This window comes from Rissa tridactyla, chromosome 1 (genome assembly GCF_028500815.1).
Source record: "Rissa tridactyla isolate bRisTri1 chromosome 1, bRisTri1.patW.cur.20221130, whole genome shotgun sequence".
NCBI lineage: Eukaryota > Metazoa > Chordata > Aves > Charadriiformes > Laridae > Rissa > Rissa tridactyla.
Genome location: NC_071466.1, coordinates 69,208,554 through 69,232,968, shown reverse-complemented (window position 1 = coordinate 69,232,968; position 24,415 = coordinate 69,208,554). Strand labels below are relative to the sequence as shown.

The following is a 24,415-nucleotide window of genomic DNA, read 5'->3' as shown; positions in this document are numbered from 1 at the left end:
ATACGATGAAGTCTCCCTGATCCAGATGGGGATTCATGAGAGCAGTATCAGGAAAAGAGGCAAAGAACGAAGACATAATCAGTCACAGCAAAAAAGTCTGCCCGAGCAGCGCAGCAAGCGAATAAGAAGGCAAAACAGATGAAAAAGGAGTATTAGCATTTTGATTCACTAGCAGGTGTCTCAGATTGGCTAATAAGAATCCTTGGATAAACAAAGGCCTTCCCCCCTAGCAATTTCTTCCAAGTAGTGGTGTCTACCAAGTGTATATTCCTTGGGATTCAGAACCTGGCCACTGAGAACTCAATGAGCCATGAGACAGATGAAGTGGGATGAGTAGTAGTCATTTATATTTTCCAGTTTATGTGAAACTCTATGCAAAATTACACTCAAAATATTACATTATCAGCCCGTCCTTTGATATCCATTGATCGGCAAAAGTTTAAGACAGACAATGTTTACTTTTAATTAAGAGGACCATTAATCAAAAAAGATGGACTACTGGAAAGCAAAAAGACAACAAGGTTTCAATACAGGTACTTGGATTCAGCCCTTGTCTCCAGTTAGTTATATGAAGTGCCAAAAAAAGGTATAGGAAATACTTCATGAATCGCACTAAAACGTCAGGGATTTTTATACCTTGCCCCAATAAACTGGATGAAAATTATATCCCAATAACCAAACATATGTTTTATACTAAAAGTGTAACTGTAAACACGTTTAAATGTTAACACGCATGTACTGAGATTCAGTGTAGAAATTACATTTTAGACCAATGATTTTATTTCACTAAAACAAAAATAATTTTTGTATTCCATAAAAAAATCTTTTGTCTACAGAAAAATTGCCAGTTCTTGAGTTCTGAAGTACTTCACACTAAAGTCTGGACGGCTAAACTTCAGGAAATCTATTCTAAACATTAAATGCCAAAACCTAGCAGTCACAGAAGAAAGTATTATGACAGCTTGCAGCATTAAGTTTTTAATTTTAAGCCCCACACAGTGACATAGGTGGAAGAGGCAAGAAGAGAAGGGAAGAGAAAAATTTACACAAAATACGTTCAACACTCATGCTAAGAAGGCAGACAGACCTGCCCTCTGTAGTGCATGGACAAATCACTGCTGCGGTTTCAGAGGCATACACTTTACTTCTTCATTTTGCAGTGAACCAATGACATTTAAAAATACCACACTTTAGAGACTTGTAAAAACTGTGTATGTGTATTGTTCAGTTAATCCTTTGCATTGACAAAACACCTATGTGTGAAGTGAATGACTATGGTCCCTACAGTAGTACACCGTGGCTTACAGCTCTGTTATAACACTAATTGCAGGTAAGTTTGATTTATCTTAATGTTTACACAATTCAAGTTTGTTGTCTAGTCAGCTTACCAAAAACCAGTTCTTAAATGATGTTTCAGTAATACGATATAGAATAACGATAAAGAACTGAAATTAATTGAAGTATAATAAAGTAATATGCTTTGTCATAAATTTAAAGCTTTGATGGAAAACGGTTGAAATTGCTCCTTAAAAGAATAAACATTTATAAAGTAGTAAGTATAAAACTTCATGGATTCTTTTGGCCTATTTACTAAGAAAGCATTCCTCACAGACAGGATGAAAACTCAGAAGCCACAATACTACTGTATTAGACTGGCTATTCAATTTTACAACATTGTTAACGATTCCATATCAAGTACTATTTTTAAACCTTCACAGTCTTATTGATGGCAGACACATGGCCAGTAAACAGTTTTAAAAAAAAAGTGAATTTATTTTTTACTTCATCATGTATGATTCATTTTCTAGAAATAGTCCGTCATGTATACTGTTTAATCATCCTTAAGGCAAGCATTATTTCACTGGTGGTAAGTACAGAGTAGTAGTTTGAATTCATATAAAAATAGCAAATCCTTTAAAGTATAACACCATAACAAAAATGCTAAAACAAACATATTACACTTAGACAAAATGAGCTCTCCACCAGCATTTATGGTCACGTACTATGGTCTGACATTGATGTTTCTAACATCATATCACTTTCATTCATTTCAATCTCAAATGTTTCTTCCAATGGGCGACTCGTATCTGTACTTTTCCTTTGATGTGACGTCTCTAATGTTACTATGCCACTTTCATCCAGGGTTTGTCTTTCTATGTCGAATTCTCTGAAATCCCAGGGAGGTGAAATTATGTTCTTTAATGTCTTCATTGTGTGTACATCGAAGTCATAACATCTTAATTTGTCTTTGATCTCTGTTCCTAGGAAAAAAGTCAAACCATTAGTTTATTCCAAGTGAACACTTTCAAAAACGTATCTCAAAGAAACTATGATCCAGAAGCTACTCTGATTCTCTGCTTTCAGACCAACAGGGAGCTGTTGCTGTTTAATGACTGAAGTTGAATAGAGTTGTTGTGAAAGAAATCCAGCACCCTCCCTTTTGGAAAAAGAGCACAATATAAGAAATACAACTCAGATTCAAAAGTCTGTTACGAGAAGTAATTGCCAATTCCCTTCCCAATTCTCTAAGAGGCATTTTTTGTTGTTTAAGTTACACAAAGCATGGTTTGCCTTAACGCACATCACACGGCTGTGTGGTTCTTCCAGATGTGTCAACCAACTACATATGGAGCAAGACAATGTTGAGAAGAAACATCTGCTTCAACTGCATAAAAAATCAGCAGGAAAAGCAATAGAGCACAGATGGCTTTTACTGGATTCAGCCTCATTAACATGCTTGACAGGACATCAACTGTTCATTACAGATAGATCACTTAAGTTCAATGAAGCTGAAACACGTCACTATGAAGTTTTTTTGGGGGGGTGTGTGCGTAGAAAGCTTTCGTAGAACATTTCAAACTACGGCAATATAGTGTATTATTGTTATGGAGCACTTTTTTTTTTTTTTAATCATACGCAAAGCTCTATTTTTGGAAGCAGATTAATTTCTCTCTGCCTCCAGAGATTATCTGAGAGCAGAGTTTTGACATAGTGAAAATGACTTGCCCAGATCTCTCTACGGCAGTAGTAGCTATAATCAAGTCTTCTGACTTTCTAACTCCATGGTTCTATTTTATTTTTTCCACGTTCCCTTTGGTTTCTAAGCTGCCACAAATCAATATTTTCTACAAAAGAAACCATCAGCACTTCCAATGGCAAAGAGTTTCTGTTCTGTATACTGGTAAGAATTTACTTTCATGATGCTTACAAAAAAAACCAGTGGTCATCTGCAATTGTTGATAAGTTCTGACTCATTTACCCATTAAAAAAAAAAAGCCACAACAAAACTCAAACAAAAACATACTCTACTTTGTAAGTTAACTAGGTAACGGTAGACATTCTTGCTGTCTCCTCTCAAAGGACTCAATGACTTTAAGAGTCATGTAAGTGAAAGACTTACCAATGTAGGCTTCAGAATCACCAATATACATTTCTATGCAATGTCCAAGCATCGTGACTGAAAATGTGTCATCCCTCCTAAGACCAAGGGCCTATTAAAAAAGAAACAGTAAAAAGTATTCAGAAGCAAATAAAACCATTTACATCTTAAGTCCACGATGGTTCTGAATTTGTTGGGTTTTGTTGCTCAAAAATGGTATCAGAGCATAGTCTTCACTGTAAAGCAAAACACTGCACAACTAAAATAATGTTGTCATATGAACTGGCTGAAGCAGTAAGGAAGCAAAGCACAAAAAAAATCAGAAAAGGGTATGTATACAGAGAGAGAATCATTCACAAATCATGAAGTAAACATACTACTAAAATAATGATTATAAAATCTGTGAGGAAGTTAATTTTGTATAGCGAAGCTCCAATCTGTAACAAAATAGACTGAGACATGCTTGAAGTAATTACAACTAAAGCTACGTACTACAAGCTTCTAGGTAAATAGAACTGCAGCTAAACTCAAGCCAATCAGCTTGAATGCTGAAAATTGAACCGAGGAAAATGCACCATTACTCTATGAGACCGTGAAATCACTAAGACTGTCCTGCAATAATAATAGACAAGTATCATATAATAAAGATAAATCTGAGACAACAGAAAACAGCATATCTTTAAATGTTGCCCTTTATATATACTACTTTATATATTCATTCATATATTCTAGTTCAAGACATAGGCTAGAAATCTTTTAAATCATTTCAGCTACATGAGAAGTTTATGTACACAAAATGCATATGACAATTATAGTATTCAACCAATTTATGAAAAAAAAGGATCCAAGTACTAAGTTTCCCCAAAGTGGCCAATTTTACCTAATTAACAGAAAATTTAGGATTTTTTATTTTTCAAAAATTAAGATTATAAAATAAACACTAATTTGGAGTCTGGGTTAATTCTGGTTCTCTGTTATAAAACCAAACCAGAAATAATAGAATCTGTGAGAAGCACTTTAATTTAAGGTAGTTACATACCGTATGAAAATAGTCGATTGCGCTTTCAAAGTTGCCCATTAGACTATGAATGTAGCCAATAGCAGAGTAAGTAGAAGCATTTTGAGGAATTAATACTAGAGCCTGGCGATGGTATTCCAGTGCTTCTTCATATTTCCTGTTTGGGTTAAAACACAGACAATCTTTTAGTAAGCTTCAGGGTGAGAGATGTTTATATAGTATTATATCGATATTTTCCTTAGCTCAGTGGCACATGATCCTGCAGGAACTTAAAAATTATTGCTTCATACTCTGAACATAATAAAATGCACAAAAGACTCATGGATATTGACAATTTTCTTCCCCGACATAATTGAGAAATCATTGTTCGCCTTATGTAGCACAACAGCTGCTTACAGCTAGGCCCCATTTGGAGATGATCTTAGCAATCTGATACGGTAAATTGCTTTAGATGTTTAATGCTGCTCATTGTAACATTAGCTTTCTTGCTGTAACTTTCATTTTCCTCCCCAGGGGAGCAAAGGAGCAGTAAGAGACTAAATCATTCATTGTTCAAAGTAAGAAAAGCTCTCCAGGCAGAAATTTCACAACCCTTAAGTGCTTCATACACTGGTACATTTGGCACTTCCATTTTGTTACTGTCTCTATCAGAAAAGATTTACACACATCCATAATTTCTTTCAAATCTTTGAAAATTATCCATTAATTAGATTGATTTTGTTATTGTTGTTATTTGTTATTTATAAAATGTCAAATGCAAACAAGGATTAAATGTACATTATGGCATTACTCTGAGAAATTAAATTGTCACATTTGACATCCTAGTACCAAGTTGTTAAAAAATAAAGACAACCAATTGTCTATTCATAAGAAATTTTAATGTCTACAGTTACAATGAAATTATGCAAATAGCAACACATGAAGTGTTGGAGGGCATTAAGGAACAATTGAGGCAGAAAATTTATGCAACTGTTTGCTTGCTGCACAAAACTTTCCCATGACTTGAATTTTATTTTCATTCGTAGTGTTTACCTGTCCAGTTAACTACCACTGTATTTTAATATGCTGCTCTCAAATTTCAACCACATAATGCTAGCGAGTAGATATATATCCAGTAGGTTTTTTCATAATACCAATAGCATGTATTATGAACACTAGCAAATTAATTACAGAATGTTTTTAAGTTGTCAAAGCACACGTACGGCTGCCTAAATTCTCAACTTGGTTTTCCTGAAAGATGTTTCACAAGGATGTAGAAATACATTAGGTTGGTTTTCTGAACCTGAACAAATAATACAATGCAAGTTGCCTTAAGTGTGATGTAAGCGGTTACTAACTTATTGCAGAAATTAAATAAAGACAAAAGGAGTTATAACCGAAACAAGTATTTGAAAAAACCTGCAATTATACGCATGAATAGATTCCAGAAGCAGTGCCTTTTGTTTGATCTTGGCAGAAGGGGTAACTATTATACATCCTTATTTCATAATGAAAATGAAGACTAATCGGCAATTCAAGCACAAAGCAACTACTAGCAAACCCAAAGCAGAAGTACAACTTATATCTACCATAATCACATTCTCATTAGCAGCTTTGAAACAAAAATTACAGTATACACCAACTGGACAATTAAAACCATGACATTAAAAAAAAAAGATATGGTACTGATTAAACAAAAGAAAACACTCGTTAAAAAGAGATTAAGGTAATTAAAGAGAAAACATTTCTCTGTTAAAACTGTTAAAGCTTGCATACGTACTTTGCACTTTCTTTTTCTCTTCCTAGAATGGAAATATGAAATAGTTCTGTTCTCAAAAACCATAAAGCAGTATTTTATTGCTGTATTAATGTTCCTGAGCATTTCACTTCAAGAAAAAGAAACAAAAGCACTGATCTAAGCAGTTAATTGTCACAAAACCACCTTTATGTTAATTAAATCAGTGGACATATTCAAGTATGTCAGGACTGGGACAGGGGCCAGTTCGAATTCAGACCCACACAAGGATCTAAAATCCTACGACCAACTTTCTATCTAATAAGAATCAATAGTTAAGGAAAGGCTTTCACATTAAGCACTTTAACTTGCATGTAGTAAACTGGATATAAGGGGTGATTAATGTATTTACATTCACAAGTTGATTTAGGGAATCTTGTTCTTACAAGGTGCTTCTACACTGCTCTCATGTGGTACAATCTTGATATAAATGAGAAGTAGGCCTAGAGAAAACATATTTGCGTAGTATTCCAGATAAATGTAGCTCCAGTACTTTCTGCTTACTTGAGCTTTCTGCAGACGTGTCCTAAGTTGTTCAATAAAGGCTCCCACTTATCAACTGTTACCTGCAAAATAATGCAACAATTCAAATAACTGCAGCTTCCCAGACTGTAACTCAATTTTGTCGACTTTTAAAAAAACCAACCAAACATACAAACGAACAAGACAATTCATCCATGACCAAGAAAAATATCACACGCATTTTCAGTTCTTTTCAAAGCACGTATTTAAGCTCAAAACATTTATTCAATAACTCGCTCTTCTAATTTTTCCATTCCCCAAACCCAATTAAATTTATTTAAAGGGTCAGTGATAGTAAAACTTGGATGCAAACCAAACATAATTTGTTTTCTACTTAAAAAAAAATCACGTCAAGTCTCTCAGCCTAGGAGCACTGAAGAGCCCTCAGATTAGGTGTTTCTAAAATAATCATGAAGGTCTTTTTGCTGTTTTCTCCATAGTCTAACTTCACCTGCTAGAAATAAGTTAGCTCATTCATGAGGCACACAGAAGACGTTTCCACTTTATAGAAGCAATTTCATTATCTTGAAAGGAGATGCCGTGTTAACAATTATAGCACCATGAGTTGGTGTCGTCATTAACTAAATTTAAGCTAAAAATTGAGAAAACCTATCGTAAAATTCACAAGAAGCCTGTCACAAGGTGGTACTACTTTCATTAAGGCATCTTAAGTTACTCTAGTACAATGTGTTTCTTTAGACAAGATGACAACACACAAATAAAATAAACGGTACTACCAGTAAGTACAAACTCATTTGTGTGTTTAGGCGTTTAAAGAATCGGGGTCGTAATGGTTGACTTTTGATTCACAAAAGCTCCAGAACTACAAGCACATTTCCTAATAAACTTCTTGCCAGTGATTATTTTGATTACTTTCAGGAAGTTCGTTAAGCATCCCTGGGCCCATTCCCCCACAGTGGCTCTATCTGATAGAAAGAAAACAAATCCAAACCTACAGGATTATGTCCAAACAAAAATGGAAGTCATTCAAGAAATGGCTAACACTTAAGGTGGCAGAAACCATTTTCACATGTGTGCCCTGTTCCACCCTCAGGCCAAGAACCACTGGTCTACTCAGACGCAAGACCGAGAATGAGACCTGGATTCCACTCTCCAGTCAGCACTTATTTTCATTTCATACAGAAACATACTTTTTGCCTTTTCCTGTAGCACTGAATATAATGTGTGATGATTCTCATGTAACAACCCAACATACACAATTACAAGTAGATGGCCCAAGTTTTAAAGTCAAATTTATATTGTATTGCTTCTACCTTAAAATAAGCATATTTTATCAGAAGATATTACAGAATTTCCTGGAGTTTTACAAATTTATGATCATGCACGTTATTAGGAAAATACCTCATTTCCAATAGCTTTGATTTTTTCCAGTGCATCAAGAAACCACTTTTCTGCAGTTTTCCAGCTAAGAATTGACAGGGTGAGGGGAAAGAAACGTAAATTAGTTTCATTAGTTTTCATTAGCAGTATGAGCAAACTGTATTATAAATAACAGTTTTTTGACATTATTTTGTCATATGAGTGAAATTAGCTGTAAGAAACCGTAATTTACGTTTGGCTATATTTTGCATGTGCTCCTAAGAGCTAACAAGACAAAGTTAAAAAAATCAGAAGCAAACCAAGAATATTCACTAAACAGTTCTTATATCTTTTAAGATTTTTCAGACTATATCTGGAACCTCCTGAGCTGACAAAATGTTTTGCTGTATAAAGTTTTATAGCATGTGTGCACTTGTGTGTGCAGACTGATGCCTTTTCAAGGCACGGAACTACCCAATGACAGACACACACAAGACAATAACTCATCTCTGCATGTTCCTCAAGCGTTAAATTCTTTCCTCATTCGATCTTAAACAAGGAAGAACAACATAGAAAGAAAGGATTTAGGATAAACACCATCTAAGCTAGAACCAAAAGAAACTTTGTATTCTATAGCTCGATATAAGCACTTCAGTACATGTATTGGCACATTACACTTCAGAATAATCCATGTTTAAGCTCATATTTAATCTCCTTTTGCAAGCTTACTCTCCATTTTGAAATGCGACCACTCCAACTTCATGCATAACAAAAGGGTCTTCAGGTGCAATGCTTAAAGCTTGGCTGAAAAACCTTTCAGCTAACTTTGAGTTGTTGGTCAAACCATATTCCAGTCCAATATAGAGCATCGGCAAGTGACACCTATAAAAAAACCCACAAGTATCACACACACATCGGGAATGGCATCACAAACTATAAAGAAATGCCAACTGTGTTTGCATATGTTTACGTATATCCAAGTAAAAAGCTAATTTAAATGGACTATTAACCTAAGGGGCAGCTTAAAAGACTTTTTATATTTCTTAGTTATCGACAAGAATTTGAACTCCAGTGCATAATCGTAACTTGCTCTGTAAGTACATGTATTTTCCTCAGTGCTTAAGTTAGTTCTGAGTTTGTTTTTTTTTTTTCTCTCTAGTATGCTTCCTACATTTCACTTACAAATGGAATGTGGGAGAAGTAATAAGAGAGGGATTACATTTACCAATAATTACAGCCAAATACAATAATTTGATATACAATATGACATGATTAAGTCCACTGCTCATTTTACAAACTTCTTCACAGCAGTGGAGAGCTGTTCAAGATACTACTATACAGCAGTTTATGACCTGGTATGACAGACACGATTCACAGATTTCAGAGAACTTTCAGGTAGAATATAGATTACCTAAATATAAATCTTGACTTAGATCTTAAAAAAATTACAACAATAATCAAGTACAAATAATGCAATCAAACACAGATGATTACATTAGTTTTTTCCTCCTTTGTTCTCTACCAGATAATTGTTGCAAATGTATTCCCACTGTTTAAAGTGATATAGGTCAACATTCTACACTAACTATGGATTAATTTTAATTTTTCTGAATATGACATTTTTGACATACCCTTTCATGAGCTGTGCAGCTGTGAAGTATGCAGCCATTGCTTGGTCATGCTCACTTTCAACTGCAAATGAATGTCCATATGCTATCCACGCAGGTCCATAGGTTCTCTCAAGTGTAGTAGCTTTGCTAAAAACAAGAGCAGGGTACAAACACACACATATACGAAATCAACTTTCATCGGCTTCAGATGGCTACTCACAAAACAATGCTGTGCCACATAGTTAGGTATCTATTAAGATAACCTTCTTTAACAACCAGTGGCAAACAAAGTTTAAAAGTTCAACAAACTATTTAGCACTTTCAAGTATCACATTTTCAAGAATTCAGTGTATTATTTCTATTGCTGTTCATGGACAGCAGGAATTATTTGATATTACTGAACATGAATAATGATATAATAGGTGAATTGGCCAAAATACAGAAAGAGCTAGTAGTGACTCATAATGTATTACAAAATGTATTACAAGACCTTTTCTCTGCTTTACCCTGAATTCTGATTCCCCCTCCCCACCCCCAACACATGTATAGACCCCTCCTGGCTAGGGATGCTTGCAGATTTAATAAAGATGGTTTTTATTTCACCACTAAAACCACCTATGTCACTCCAGACAGCCTCTTGAAGAATTTCACACTACTACTTGTCAGGAATTTAAATAGCTTACTCATAATAACCAGACATTTAAACAGTCTAAATTACTAACCCATCTTTACATATATTGTCTATAAAGGTCTCAAAGAAAAATAAAAGCCTTACAGGTTGATTTAGGCTTTCTCATCTGAGGCTTACAGCCCTACTTCACAGCAAGGTCCTGCTCCCCAGTGCTGATAACAATACACACACAAAAGACCTACAGGAAAGAGCACTGGACTGACTGACCAACCTAAAAAGTCCAAGGCTGCTTGTGCACAGAAGGAACTAGATGGCCAAATGTCAAAATTTTCTACCTAACTTCCCTTTCAGATATGAACTCAGGAGAATACCTGAGTGTCCTTAAGCTAATAACTGAGGCTTGATTGCCTAGCTGTTGTTAGCTCGGCAGCACGAGTGAATGCAGGGACTACACCTGCCCCTAACAGGAAGGTGACTGCCAAAAGAGATTCTGCATAAGTCTGTATGGCATTAAGTATCTAGAAGGTTGAGGTCTAAATTGATATACCAAAAAAAGGGTGTCAAAAAAAGGAATATTTTAGTAGTAATCAGTTTACCAAGACTTCTGTTTACTTTATGAGCTTACAAAAACCTGTGAACTTTAAATATTTATTTAGTGAGTGAGCAACAGACTAAGTAAGGAAAGCCGCAAAAAAAATGTATTTTACCTGAGATATCTTCTGGCATGTTCATTTTTGTGGCCAACCATGAGATAGTAGCATCCTACTGCAAACCATGATACCTACACGTTAAAATCAAAATAGAACATAATTAGATATATCATACTGATTTTAGTGAAACTTCACCATAGGTGATGCAAAATAGAGGAACAGATTATAGTTAGAGAATTTTCACTGAAATCACAGTCAGCTTTTCAAATTATTTGATATCGCAGATGAGCTAGAACTGCTGGCATGTACTTCTCTAACTGGTTTTGTTCAGCCTTATGAAGACAGCGCTAAGTGGAATATTTATTACTGTCTTCAATTATGGTAGGGAATACAGAAGACAGCGCCAGAGGCTTCTCAGAGGGGCAGTGACAGGATGGGAGGCAATGGGTACAAGTTGCAACATGGGAAATTCCGACTGAGTAAAAGGAAAACAATTTTCACTATGAAGGTGATCAAACATTGGAAAAGGTTGCCCAGCGAGACATATACATTTATTACCGTAGCATTTGTTTTAAATTATTATTCAACGTGAATGCCTCGCATTGAATATATTTTACAGGTATTTTGTTTTAAAAAAAGAACCTTGGTATAAGAAAATTACAATGCATAGAAAAGAAAAGGAGCGAACCACTTTTACTAGCTGCAGCCAGAAACAGATTTTGAATTCTGCTGCTCAAACTATTACATTATAGCTTTTATGTGCTTTCACCTAGAAAAAACTACCTAGTAATGAATGCTTAGAACAACTTACAGGATTATTTGGGTACAAGTCCACCAGTTTGTGAGAAAGATAGAAAAGCTCTACATAGTGGGAAGAAACAAGAAAGGAAAATTAAAATGTGCTAAGCCATTAAGATGTTTCAAGCCCTTTAGCCTTCTATACAAAATATCCAGAACATCTAATGTTATTAATGCACAAGTGAACAAAAATGTTTTCTGTTTAGTGGTAATGCTTCAAACTGCCTCAAAATAGATTTGGGTTTGCAATTAACCAAAAAAAAACCCAACCAACCCAAACAACCCATAAGTCTTCACAGCACATAAATAAGCAGCTATACAGCCCACCCCTTAAAGAATTCTGCAACAACTTAGGTCATTAACATACAGTAAAATAAAACGCCTGTAGTATTACACTTGAATGTATCTCGTCAAGGTAAAACACTATTGAACTTCCTACACCTAAAAGCTAATACGTACTGCCTAGATCAATTTCAAAGAATAGTCCTGTGCATTAATATGCTGAAAATAGGAGAAAGGCAAATAAATGATTGTATTATTTGTAATAATTCTAAGTGATTACTTTTCTAATAAAAATAATAATTCTAGTTACTAGAATTACAACTACTATAATTTACTATGGATTTTCTGACAACAGCAGAAATAATCAGATACAGGATAACAATTCTACTGCTATTTCAAAAGAAATAGCATTACAGTACATAAAATTTCTATTTCTTCAGAGCACAGCACTCCTAAATTGATGAGTTTGTTCTGGAGTACTTCGCATCAGTTATTGGCTTCAGAAAAATCAAATATGAAAGCTGGCTTACAAATATGGCTTACAAAATACCAACTTATTTACAAGATGCTTCTCAAGATAGACTTAGAAGAAAAATCAGTGTACTGGCCACATTTTCAGATGTAATTAACTGGAAAGTAACTGAAAAGTACATTTACTAAACTTTGAGAAGTACTAGTACACCTAATGACCTATTTACATACATACAATGCACCATCCTTCGACAGACTGCAAATCATATGAGCTCCTTATTTTATTTTCCAATTGGTTTTAAAGACATTCAACTCCTCACTTGCTTTGGATGTTTATATGCAGTCTGAAATGAGAAAAAGTCATTCCATCTGCAAGTACGCTGTTCTTGTAATTCCAACAAAGGTGCTGCATGATTATTAACTTCTTTGAACTAAAAAAAGGCCTTCACAACAGCAAAGGTGAGGAGAGTTCTAGAATTTTTTCTAATATGGGAAAAGCACATCCACCTACGCACACACACTGCTGAAAGAGTTCCTGATAGTTTAAATTAATATATTTTATTTTGTTGTTGAGCAGAAGTAGTACACCTAGATACAAAGCAGAAATCAAACAGAAATGAAGCAGTGTAGCTCACTAACTTTCGGGCTGCACTGCCCAGTGGTTAAAAGACAGTGATGCTTGTGATCATGAACGAATAAAGACTCCTTGCACAGCTACTTCCCCCACCCCGCTGTCAGCTCTCAAACTCCCGTCTTTGCCAGTTACTACTGGTTTCTTGAAACTGCAGGTAGGAGGAAAAATACATGTAATTTTTTAAATGGTATATTAGGGGGTTTCTTGGCATCCTTAATTCTTTGTTAAAATTGAAGCTTTACAATCTTCTTTTCGCTCATACTAAATGTTGTGTTTCTTACCATTCGCTTTATTAAGTTCCACAAGCGTCCCTATATGCACAGGTAAACAATTTGCATGGAAAGGATCTTTTTCCATCACTCTAAAAAAATAAAAAAATCTGCAATGAACATTTCAAAAATTTTAATGTGTTATAAGCGAGCTGCTTTTATAGTGTGTAATGTTCCAGTTAATTTCCTCTTTAGGCACTGGAAAACTATTTGTGACTAGGAGGTAACTATTAACAGCATAATAAAGGCTATCTTAAGACCAGAAAAACAACTATTAATTTAGATTAACAGAAGAGGATAACTGAAAATTCTTGCAAGCTGAATATACGATTAGAAAGAGAGCATACAATGCACGCTTGTTTGCAAGTCACTTCAAATTTAACCATCAAACAGCAAGCAGCATTTCTGTTTATCTTTTCCATATGTTTCACAGCAACTTTCAAGGAATAGTCCTCAGCTTTCTCAGCTTAACACTAAGCAGTATGCCTTAGGAAACATATTTATCTCAGTTAAAAATCTTGATTTCCTGCAGTGTTTAGAAACAGAAGAATCTCACAGACAACAAACTGCATGCAGGACATGGCTTGTAGGTGTGTACCCTTTTTGTAAGCATTGGCATTTGGTAAACTAAGCAGAGAATAAAAAGATGTCTTCAAATCTATTCACAGAATCTCTTCAATTAGAAGTACAATATTATGAATCCATTCTCAGAGAAGTACACCTTGAAACAGTCAAAAGCTCACATTTTTAAATAGTTTAAAGTATTTAAAATGAAAAGTATAAAAGAACATGTAAACAAGTATATTAAATGCTCTCTTGAAGAGAGTCTAAAACTTCGAAGTTATATAAACTTCTCAGACTCTCATTTCCAAGCTCTAGCATTTGTGATAGTCTTCTCCTTAGGAGACATTTAGTCCTGCCACTTTCTGCTAGACAAGGTGTGGCAATTAAGTTTCAGAACCAAAAATGCAATAATACAATTTTATTGACTTAACTGGAGTAATTTATTTCAATAGACTAATGATTTTACTCAGACATTTAAATTCACCCTGTCAGCATTCTCTACAGCCTTCCCACTGCCTGTACTCGGTTCCATGGGATATTATACATAGCGATGGCTTGCTTCAGCTAAGAGGTACAAAAATGAAATAAAACCCCTTCTATTTTATACTGCTAATATTCTTAGACTATGCAGCACATACACAAAAATACAGTTTCTTAAAAAAGTAGTTGTCAGGCCAGCAGAAAAAGCAGCTCCACAACCACGTGTTCACGTTTACAGTAGTTGAAAAGCAATCCACGTTGTTGCTCTGACCCATCTGACAACCGAGCAGCAGTGTACGCCTGGGCTACATAGAAAGTGAGACACAATACTTGGCACATCAAAATTAACATAACTATTAATCAGCCAGAGAAATTATACTTCCTAACTAACCAACTGATCCAAACCTGTTCATTAGGAAGGCCAAACAAGAAGTAGGTACAGAACACACAAAACTGAAGGTACTAGAGTAAGGAAGAGGATGGATGAAGGGAAGTGCTGCACAGTGCTGATTAACTGGATTTTTGCTTTGGATATTTCTGCTACATATCATAAAAATAATGTGTCTTGCCAGACACAAACTACACATTCTACATACCTGAAGCTTTGTATCAAATGGTTATGTATGTCAATGCATTGAACAATGATATTTGCAGGCATAATTATTATACTACAGCATATAAGAAAAAACCCTCAAAGTTGCTTTGTATACTTACACAGAAGTAAGCTTGTAACACATTTTGAAATCACAGTTATAATAATGTCTTTCAGCTAAGGATACTACCACATCCAGGTTTTCCTGAAGACCATCCACTGATTCAGGAATCAGTGTTTCGCTGGGTTTATTATACTGAAAGACAAAAGAAACAACATCTGAATTCAATCTAAAATCAGATGGGAATTATACATAATATGGTATTATGTGGATATTAATATATTTAGTTCTAAAAGAATATTTAAGCAGCATTACGCTTCTTAAAATTCTTAAACAAAGTCCATAAGACACAAATTTGGTAAAACGGTTCTTTATAATGTACTTAAAAGCTCATTTAGAACATGAAATGTGCTTGCCAGTGTCAATATCTTAAGTGTAGGCTGTAAAAATGACTACACTATATAGTTGTCTTTTCAGTGCTCTCACATTATCTTTGGAAAAAATAGTCTGGAATAATGTTGTTATATCCTACTATTTTCAGGTAACTGACATTTTACCTACATTATTAGTGTTCTTTTTCCCCACCTAGAAGTTTCTCAAGAAATAAACTTAAGAAAAAAATAAAAATCAGAATTTCAAGTTGTCACCACACCAGAAAATAAGTTTACAGAAAACTATTATACTACCCCATAAAGTGATATCTACCGCATCATCGATTTTAAAATAATCAAAACTACAAAGGCCTTATTTTAGTCCAATGTTCAGAATAAATGGAATCCAGAAAAGCTACACCTGAAGTCAAGATTTTCAAGCAATTCTCCAGCTTTTTAGTAAGTTTTGGGGTTTACCTTTTTCAATTTATTCTCAAATAAGAAGTGAAGCAATTCTTGTTCTTCTTCTGTACATTGTCTACTAAGAGGTAGAGATTCAAGAAGTTCTTTTTCTATTTGAATTAAAAGAAAAAGTCATATTACAGAAGAAACAGTAAGATCCAGCATTTTAAGAACTTAGAGATGCAAAGAATTTTATGATGCTCATCCCAAAACTACAAGGAAGAAAACAGTACAGATACACTCAAACCAGATAATACTACTAATTATGGAAATTAAAGATTGAATTCTTAGTTTTTCCTTCTACACTTTTAAATCAAATATAATAAAGATGACATAACACACTACTATTTTTATTTAATCTACATGTCAAATTTTATCGCTCAGAATGCTATAGTAAGTAATGCCTACTACAACTAAGCTAGCACTAGCAGCATTTTGTGGATTTAAAGCCTGAGAAGCTGAGAACACAGGAAAAACATTTTTTAGGCTGGGCAAAGAGCATGGGAGCTGCCAGAGTTAACAGTCAGGCCAGCTGGGTTTGTTTCTTTTAATTCTTAGCACTGCAGGACTGAAAAATAAAGTTCAAATGTAAATTTGAGCAGATTATAATTTTCACCGATTTCATGTGTTTTCTATTCTTAACATTTTAAAGTCTGTTACTTGTAGTATTGCTTTAGTTTTTATCCAGGAAAAAGGCATATTGAGAAAGCAGCTAAGTTTTACTTGTATTTGAGAAATACCACTATCCAGACCTTCTTGTGCCGTCAGCATATGGTGCGATGTTAAAAGATCAAATGCTTCAAAGCAGTAAACATCAAGCTTCAGGGCCTCTTTGTAGCTGTATGTTGCTAGGGTTCTATTATCCAAAGCATCATAGATCTTCCCTCGTAAAAGGCATATAGAGCTCTTGATCTGGTGGAAAAGCAGGGCTGGAGGTCAAAGACTGAATCAATGTTTGCAATTTGGTTTTGAGCACAAATCAAATGGGCTCCCTGAAAAGTAAAAAGCATTTCATGTATGATGGAACCTGGGTTTCTACTGCTGTCTTTAACTAAAATATTGTCTCTACTATCTTAAAAATATCAAATAAATGCTCTATCAGGTTACCTACTGCCAAACAAACACATGCTTGAAGCAAGCAGAAGGAGTATAGAGTTTATCTTTTCTACTTCTGTCATCCAGCTCTCTGATATTGAGCTGTAAGCTACTTGTACTAAATTCCCTTCATATTCAATATAGGGAAATCGTCACTTTGAAAAGCAATTCATTTCTTTGTTGGCTATTAAACCACATATTTCAGGCAAAACAAGAACGATTGCAGTAGAGATGAAAAAGGCAAATCAATGGACTCGACTACTTTGAGCAGAAAAATATATTCTTCTTTTCAAGCCAAAACATAGATGTTTCAGAAATGGAAGTAGTGAAAGATCATCATTACCATAGTTAAAGTTGTCCTAAGATGTCCAATACCTAATGTGTTCTTTCAAAACTCTCCAGATGAGTATTCAATTCAGTCTGAAGGCCACAGAAGTCTCGGCAAGTTACTTGCGGCAAGTTTACGTATTAGGCACCTATGCCATTGGACTAGCCACACAGACCAACTCTCTCAGGAATCCACCCACTAGAAATGGTATAGCTGCATTAATAACTAATAAACCTCAAGAGGCTGCTAATACTGTATTACTGCTGGTATTACTGTTACCAGCTCAGAGTCCAGTCACTCTTACTCTGGAACTACTATCTGTGCAAACTAATTCAATTAAGTTTGAAAAAGCAACATTCCTAGAGGAGTTTGATTTAAAATTTCTCATAGCAGTATGCACTTCAGTAGTTCTCTCCTTTGGCAAACCAAAGCCATCCTCACATTCATGAACTACATTATCACAAGCATTTGTGAAGGTAAGGCCTGATGGAAGTCGAGTTTTTTGGCTGGGTTATTTTTCAGACAAAAGTAGTTGTTTTCTGTCTGATTTCAGACAAAATCAGATAGTTTCCCAATTTAGTTCAATAATCAGCCATCCAAACACTTGGGCCAGAGTACCATGAAACAAGGAGCAAGAACGAACACCCAGATCTGAGGACTTTTTCCTTTGCTTGCAGTGGTAGCTTAAATATTCCCATTAAGGTGCACTGAAGTAACCTGGTCTAATCCACTTCTCCCTTAAGTCCATTAATATCAGCATTTGAAATAAGTTCACACTGATGATTTAACCCATTTTACTACTTTAGTCTTACAGAGAAAATGCCATCTGTCCGTCACCTTCACTGTAGTTTTAGCTAATAAACTTTAATTGAAAACTCCATAAGTAAAGACTCTTCGCAGACTCTTCAGCCTCCCCGTGGTACTGATCCCTTTTAATTGTGTGCCTATAGAGCATTTTTTCACTGAGCTTCAAAAACTTCACCTTCACATCACATAATTTTCAAGTGTGATCAAAAAATGTTCCACTGAGAACACCACTTCAGTGATTAAGGAAACACCTCATTAAAAATATCTAGAGGAGAAGAAAAGTTGCTTTGTTATCTCAGAATCTGCAGCCCAATTGAAAGAAGTATTAGTTTACATTATCAAGACTGAAATTGCAGCGTAGAGATAAGACTCTAAAAACCAATGCTAGATCATGAACTTCCTGCAAAGTGTCTGCAAATAATTTATGGGAAGTTGTTGAAAAGCACTGTTCATTTTAGCAAGCCAAGTTATTTTCATATACGCAAGATGACTTCTGACTGAAAGGAGAAAAATTCATCATTTTTGAAAAATACCTTATCCAAAAAAGAAAAACTTAAACACAGAGTTTCAGATTCATACAGCTGTAAAATCACTTTCTGACTTCCCACATTTTTTTCTTAGTTATAAAAAAAATTGTTTAAAAAATGTCACTTACAGAGGATTGTGACATCTCCCAGTCTGTGGAAGAGTCTTTCAATCCACTTTCATCCTTGAAGTACTTTTCAAAAAGTCTTTTGTTGATTGGCTCTTCCATATCAAGAATATCCAGGGCCTGTTGATGTTCTTTTGCAGCATACTAGCCAAACATGTGCATGTAAAAAACAAGGTTGGGATTTGAAACATCTGTACATAAAGCACCAATAAACACAGTGTCACATTTCAAAGGCATAGATTATAATAACCAGTGCTTATGAGCAGGTTTTTCATGCATACATATTCTTACTTGGACATGTGTCATTTTATAATTGCAGCCAACTATTTAACTAGTCATCTATAATACACAAAAATTTATAAAATTAATATCTACAGAAAAATCTATTATTCAGCATTATGCAATCACAGAAGCAGATATGCTTCTAAAAAAACTTAATACAAGTTTTAATAAAATACAATGATCTTCTTCTATAAGCAGCACATTATTCTATTTCAAATTTCTATATTTAATCTACCAATTGGTTCGGTTGTCCTTTGAAAGCACTGCATTTTACTATTTATGTATCACATTTTATACAGAAGTATAAAGCTGCTAACTATATTTATACAACCATAAATCACATCTCCTCCGGTCAGACTACAACCAACCAATTAAAAATGTAAATATGAAGACATGACACAAAAATTATTCACATTCTTTCCCCACAAATTATTAAAGAAGTATTTTCTTTCCTGGAAAAAAAGGTCAGTTGGATTTCTTTAGAATAGTACCACAACGGATACTGCAGTGACCATACTGAAGGTTAAAGAATTAAGTTAACTGTCACAATATTTAAGCCTGTTATTCCAATGAACACAGAGATCTACATTGCCTGTCAGGTACCTAATCTTCACAAGACGCATACTTTATTTAGTTTGGTTTGTTTCCAACAGAGGTTAGAACACATACTCACATGACATCTAGCTGCAAGGTAGCGACATGCTTCATATAACTGAAAGAAAAATTTCATACATATTAGTTACAAAGATAGAGCATGTTTATTTACACTGCTAGACTCCATTTTGCTCTCTCCTTTTTCAGTTGTATGGCTTCTTCACCCCTTTCACCTCCAAAAATCTTTCCTGACCAAAATAATTAAGTCTGTAACACTTTCTCTACTATAAAACTCTCAAAGGACACTTGCTCCACTCTGGCCTTCACCACTCATTAACAGAGAGGAAGGACAATTTCAACAACTACACCTGAAGTGACACTCCACCTTCCCATACCTGCTGCAGTTACATCCTTGGACCCCTTCTCTTTTCTGTGACCCTATCTGGGGACAACAGTTTCAATCTGTCCCATTGAACACTGGGATATAATTGGTTCAGATAACTACATCATGCGGACTTTTTAATCACTTTTTTACCCATAAACCTTATCCTCTGATGGTGAAGAAGTCACTGTGGTTAGCAGCAGAGGTTTAAAAGTGGAGTAACAGTAGTAAGTCTTTGACTAAAATGGCTTACCTTATCCAACTTACGCGATCGAAGGGCATGTGCTGCCCTATGATACTGAGCTGTTAGGTAAAGACATTGGGCCAACCAATAGATATCTTGTGGTTCCTCTAAAATAAAAGAACAAATTGTAAGACATTAATTTATAATATATATTTAAACATTTTCATACAGAATATTCCATATTGCTTCACTAGAAAAGTATTTTTCCCCTACTCTAGCATCCTATTGAGTTACAAAGTTTAATTTTTTAAATATGTATCGATAAACAACTTTTAATATCTACCAGTGAGAGATTAAAATGAAAAAATAATCAGATTTTAACTTTAAAGACATCAGATAGTGCACTGGACAATGACTACAAAAAATCTCATATTAGAGGCGTGTCATGAGAAGGAGACAACAGCGATAAAGATCTGAAAAAAAAAAAGTAGCCTTTGTAAGTTACCCTGCCCTTGGACACAGGGCAGAAACAAACAACTCAAAATTGTGTGTCTCAAAAAAGACTGGTGGGAACCTAACAACAGTGAACGTGAAAGCACTAGCCTTCTACAGCTTGAAGTTATGATTGCAGAAGCACAGACTAGTAGTCTCCTGCTTTATTTGCAACCAAAGCTTTTGTGGGATCAAGCCCCTTGAATCATTTCAAGTAGTGTAAATGGACCATGGCTGTAGGCATGTATAGGCTACCAGCATCAACTCACTCAGGTAAACGTGCTTGTCTTCTACTTGTAAATTCTACTTGGCACCCAGAGCACCAGTGAATCCTGTAGGAAACCACCGTTGACTCTCATGGTTATTTTGTTTCGTTTCTTTAGGTAGGCAAACCTTAAGGTTTAGCCAGACATTAATCATAGAATCATAGAATCTTAGGGTTGGAAGGGACCTCTGGAGATCATCTAGTCCAACCCCCCTGCCAGAGCAGGGTCACCCAGAGCAGGTTGCACAGGAACGCGTCCAGGCAGGTCTTGAATGTCTCCAGAGACACAGACTCCACCAGCTCTCTGGGAAGCCTGTTCCAGTGCTCTGCCACCCTCAAAGTAAAGATGTTCCTTCTCATGTTTAGGTGGAACTTCCTATGTTCAAGTTTGTGCCCATTACCACTTGTCCTGTTGCCGGGCACCACTGAGAAGAGCCTGGCCCCATCCTCCTGACACCCGCCCTTTCAGTATTTATAGGTGTGGATAAGGTCCCCCCTCAGTCATCTTTTTTCCAGACTGAAGAGACCCAAATCTGTCAGCCTTTCTTCATAAGTTCAAAAGGGACAGAAGATTGGCCCTACTCTATTTGGAAAAATTTCATGCCAAAGATCACAGAAAAGCACTTACACCAAACACAAAACTTCCACATTTAGCCACACAGCTTAAAAAAACGCCGTCAAAACCAAACCAGAACACTATCAGAAAGAAGTTAATAATGAACAATGTAAAAAGTAACTACTTACCGTGAGACAGTGAAGCTACTTTGTCTGCCCAAAACAGGGCACTTTGATACTGCTGCTGTAAAAGCATGATAGAAATAATTAGTATTTATTTGCGGTTACGTTTCCTGGATTATTTTGAAATATACTGTACATCATTCACATTTAACATCTTATGTATGTAGTCTCTAATGAACGTCACTTCACATTTGAGATCTTTATAAGTCCAAAAAACAGTTTAAAAGGGCCAGTACTGTAACTTCTAAAGGATATAAAAAAGTAATTTGAGGTGGGATAGTTCATTTATTTTCCATGAAATGCAGATATCTTTGACCAAAAGGTATGCACTACGTAAATATTGCAATAGGTCATTAGTTGATTTGCTATCACTGAAAAAGCACCAAGAGTCCCTCCCCTTCCAGTTAAGATCCCACATGTTAGAAGGAAGAGAATACTATATTAAAAAAGAGACATATAAATTACTTCAGGAAACTTCAGCAGCATCATCTCTGATTAAGAAATTTTCATTTCCCAGTCAAGATGCTTTAACCTCACACAAACCATAACCCCTATGTTAATTTCCCCTTACTCTTCGATACACAGTTTCACTGTTAAATCTGTAGTCTAGAAGAAGCAGGTGAAAGACAGAAGACCAGTGGCAACTACAGATCCGACAGAAGCAGAGTTTGCAGGTATATCTCACTAACTGAGCTAAAGTTGCCATCAGATTTGGGCTGCTAGGCAAAACCTCACAGAATTGGCTGGAATTATTCTCTGAGAAGATCAGCAGGGGCTACTGTTGTTCCTTTTTATCCTTCTCCATGCTATGAGGCATAACATGCTTCCCAGGATCTGCTGGACATCAAACAGATACCCTGCCATTGCAAGGACTTGACACACTAAAAAAGCCTTGATCACTTCTGCTCTTTCCCGCAATGTTACAGTTGTGGAGTTTGTTCACAATCTTAGAGACTGTTTTATGCTTTTGGAGTAGAGGTTTGGCAGACTTTTCTGAAACGCACACTGATAGCATTCTAGTCCTCACAAATCACTACACTCCATGACTAAGTGGTCTCTTCTATCCTGCACTCCCATATTCCCTCCTTGATGGGGATTAAGAATGCCCAGCAAATTTGCCAGGAGAATAGTTTGGTTTCAATCTGCATTCCCAGGGAAAAAAAAACACAAAACAAAACAAAACAAAACAAAACAACAAAAAACCAAACCCCCACATATGTAATAGCTGCCTACAAGAACGGATGTTTAAATAATTCTTTCAACACCACAAAAGAAAGTCATAACAGACCACTATACAACTTTTGTTGAGCAGTTCTACAGTACCATAAACTGACTATATGACACAAAGAAGCAGTCCTATGTTCCTCCTCCTCAGAACTGCATAAGTGTGTCTATACAGCTGTGTGGCAAAGCAGCTTGGTGAACCAGCTTAACTCAAACGAGTACAGCAAAACAAAACAATAAAACCCACTAAATTAACTTAGGTCCCCAACTAATCTTTCAGTCAGACTTGCTGGCCACACGCACAAATGTTTGTGCTAAGTGAAGGCATGGCTTTCTCTCAGTAGCCGGTGCCAGTACCAAGTGTCTGAACTAAAAACAAAGCAGTGCAGTTTCGTGCTACACTTAATCTAATTTATGAATGCATTTTTCCTCTTGCATTTGTTTGTTTGTTTGCCCTGCGGCAACATAATTGCCGAACCCATCAACAAATGAAAACAAGCCTGTCCTTCCCAATGGCAGCCCGCAGCCTGGCAGCTCAGCACCTACAACCAGCAGGTAACCGTGGCCCATCCGGCACCGGCGAGAGAGGGACCCTGCAAACACGCCTTCGCTGCCGCTCCCACAGCGGGATTCCCTCCTCTTCCTCCTCCAGGCGAGGAAGAAGTCCCGGGCTCCCCCCGTCACCTCCATGTCACGCTACGAGGAGGCCACAGGCCCCGGCTCCCCCCGAGGACCGCACCGGCGCCGCTCCCGGCCCACCCCACTCCTCGCCCATCCCCGCGCCCTCCTTTTCCAGAGGAAACGCGGCGTTATTTCAAAATTAACTTCCTCTCCCCTGCCACAGAGGCTGGCACCTAAGCCCCGGGCCTTCCTTCCCCCCGGGAGCCGGGCCGTGAGGGGCCTTTTCCCCCGAGAGGGAAACCCAACCGCCCCTTCCCCAGCCACCCCACCCCGGCCCGGCCCGGCCCGGCTCGGCGCCTCACCTGGTCGATGTACTGCCGCACCCGCTTCCTCAGCCGCTCCAGGTTCATCCTCCCGCCCGGTGTGCTGGGTGAAGCGGAAGGGAGGGATAGGGAGGCGACCCAGGCGCCGAGCCCGCCGCGCCGGGAGCGATGGCCTCTCCGCAGCCCGCCCGGCCAGCCAGCCGCCCTGCCCGGCGGTGCCGCGCTCAAACCCGCCCCGCTTCCTTCCCGTCCTGCCTTCCCGCCCTCCTTCCCGGAAACAGCGACCCGAGCGCATCGTTCCGGCAGCGCTGGGGGCCGCCCCGCGTGGTGCGGTGGTGGTGGAGTTGAGAGGAATTCTGACTTTTCTCCACAGTCCATCCCCAATAACTTTATTCCGAGACTCTTCTCAGCAGTGTTGAGGGGAAGGTTTGTCTCTGTGAGGGCCCCTACAGAGACCTGGCCCCCACTTTGGCTACTGCGGCCTTGTGGTGAAAAGATTCCCTGGAGGCTTTGCAGTGATGGCAGTCGGCATGTCAGGAG

At 36.8% G+C, this 24,415-nt stretch overlaps 1 protein-coding gene across 2 annotated transcripts; it reads right to left on the bottom strand.

Annotated features, from left to right (window-relative positions):
* Positions 1 to 340: 340 nt before the first annotated feature.
* Positions 341 to 24,115, bottom strand: CDC16 (cell division cycle 16). Of its 2 annotated transcripts, XM_054219456.1 has the most exons (18): positions 23,915 to 24,115; positions 21,714 to 21,768; positions 20,282 to 20,379; positions 19,726 to 19,764; positions 18,774 to 18,914; positions 16,641 to 16,800; positions 15,904 to 15,998; positions 15,117 to 15,250; positions 13,371 to 13,450; positions 11,716 to 11,765; positions 10,962 to 11,035; positions 9,645 to 9,770; positions 8,743 to 8,895; positions 8,056 to 8,119; positions 6,676 to 6,737; positions 4,419 to 4,554; positions 3,401 to 3,491; positions 341 to 2,261 (listed from the first exon to the last, which is right to left on the bottom strand). In XM_054219456.1, the coding sequence occupies exons 1-18, from the start codon at positions 23,960 to 23,962 to the stop codon at positions 1,996 to 1,998; spliced, it is 1,872 nt and encodes a 623-aa protein (XP_054075431.1). In that variant the 5' UTR covers positions 23,963 to 24,115; the 3' UTR covers positions 341 to 1,995. The 2 variants fall into 2 exon arrangements, with proteins under 2 accessions (XP_054075431.1, XP_054075439.1); XM_054219464.1 differs by lacking the exons at positions 20,282 to 20,379; positions 21,714 to 21,768; positions 23,915 to 24,115 and having other exon boundaries at positions 18,774 to 18,961; positions 19,726 to 19,748.
* Between the last annotated feature and the right edge of the window lie 300 nt (positions 24,116 to 24,415).

Bases quoted from the DNA above. Each gene is read 5' to 3' on its own strand.
- CDC16 (XM_054219456.1), bottom strand. From the start codon at position 23,962: ATGAACCTGGAGCGGCTGAGGAAGCGGGTGCGGCAGTACATCGACCAG. The intron at 16,801-18,773 runs GTAAGTGACATT...CTTTTCCACCAG, and splicing joins GGGAGATGTCACAATCCTCT to ATCAAGAGCTCTATATGCCT. The intron at 11,766-13,370 runs GTAAGAAACACA...CCCACTATGTAG, and splicing joins GGAACTTAATAAAGCGAATG to AGCTTTTCTATCTTTCTCAC.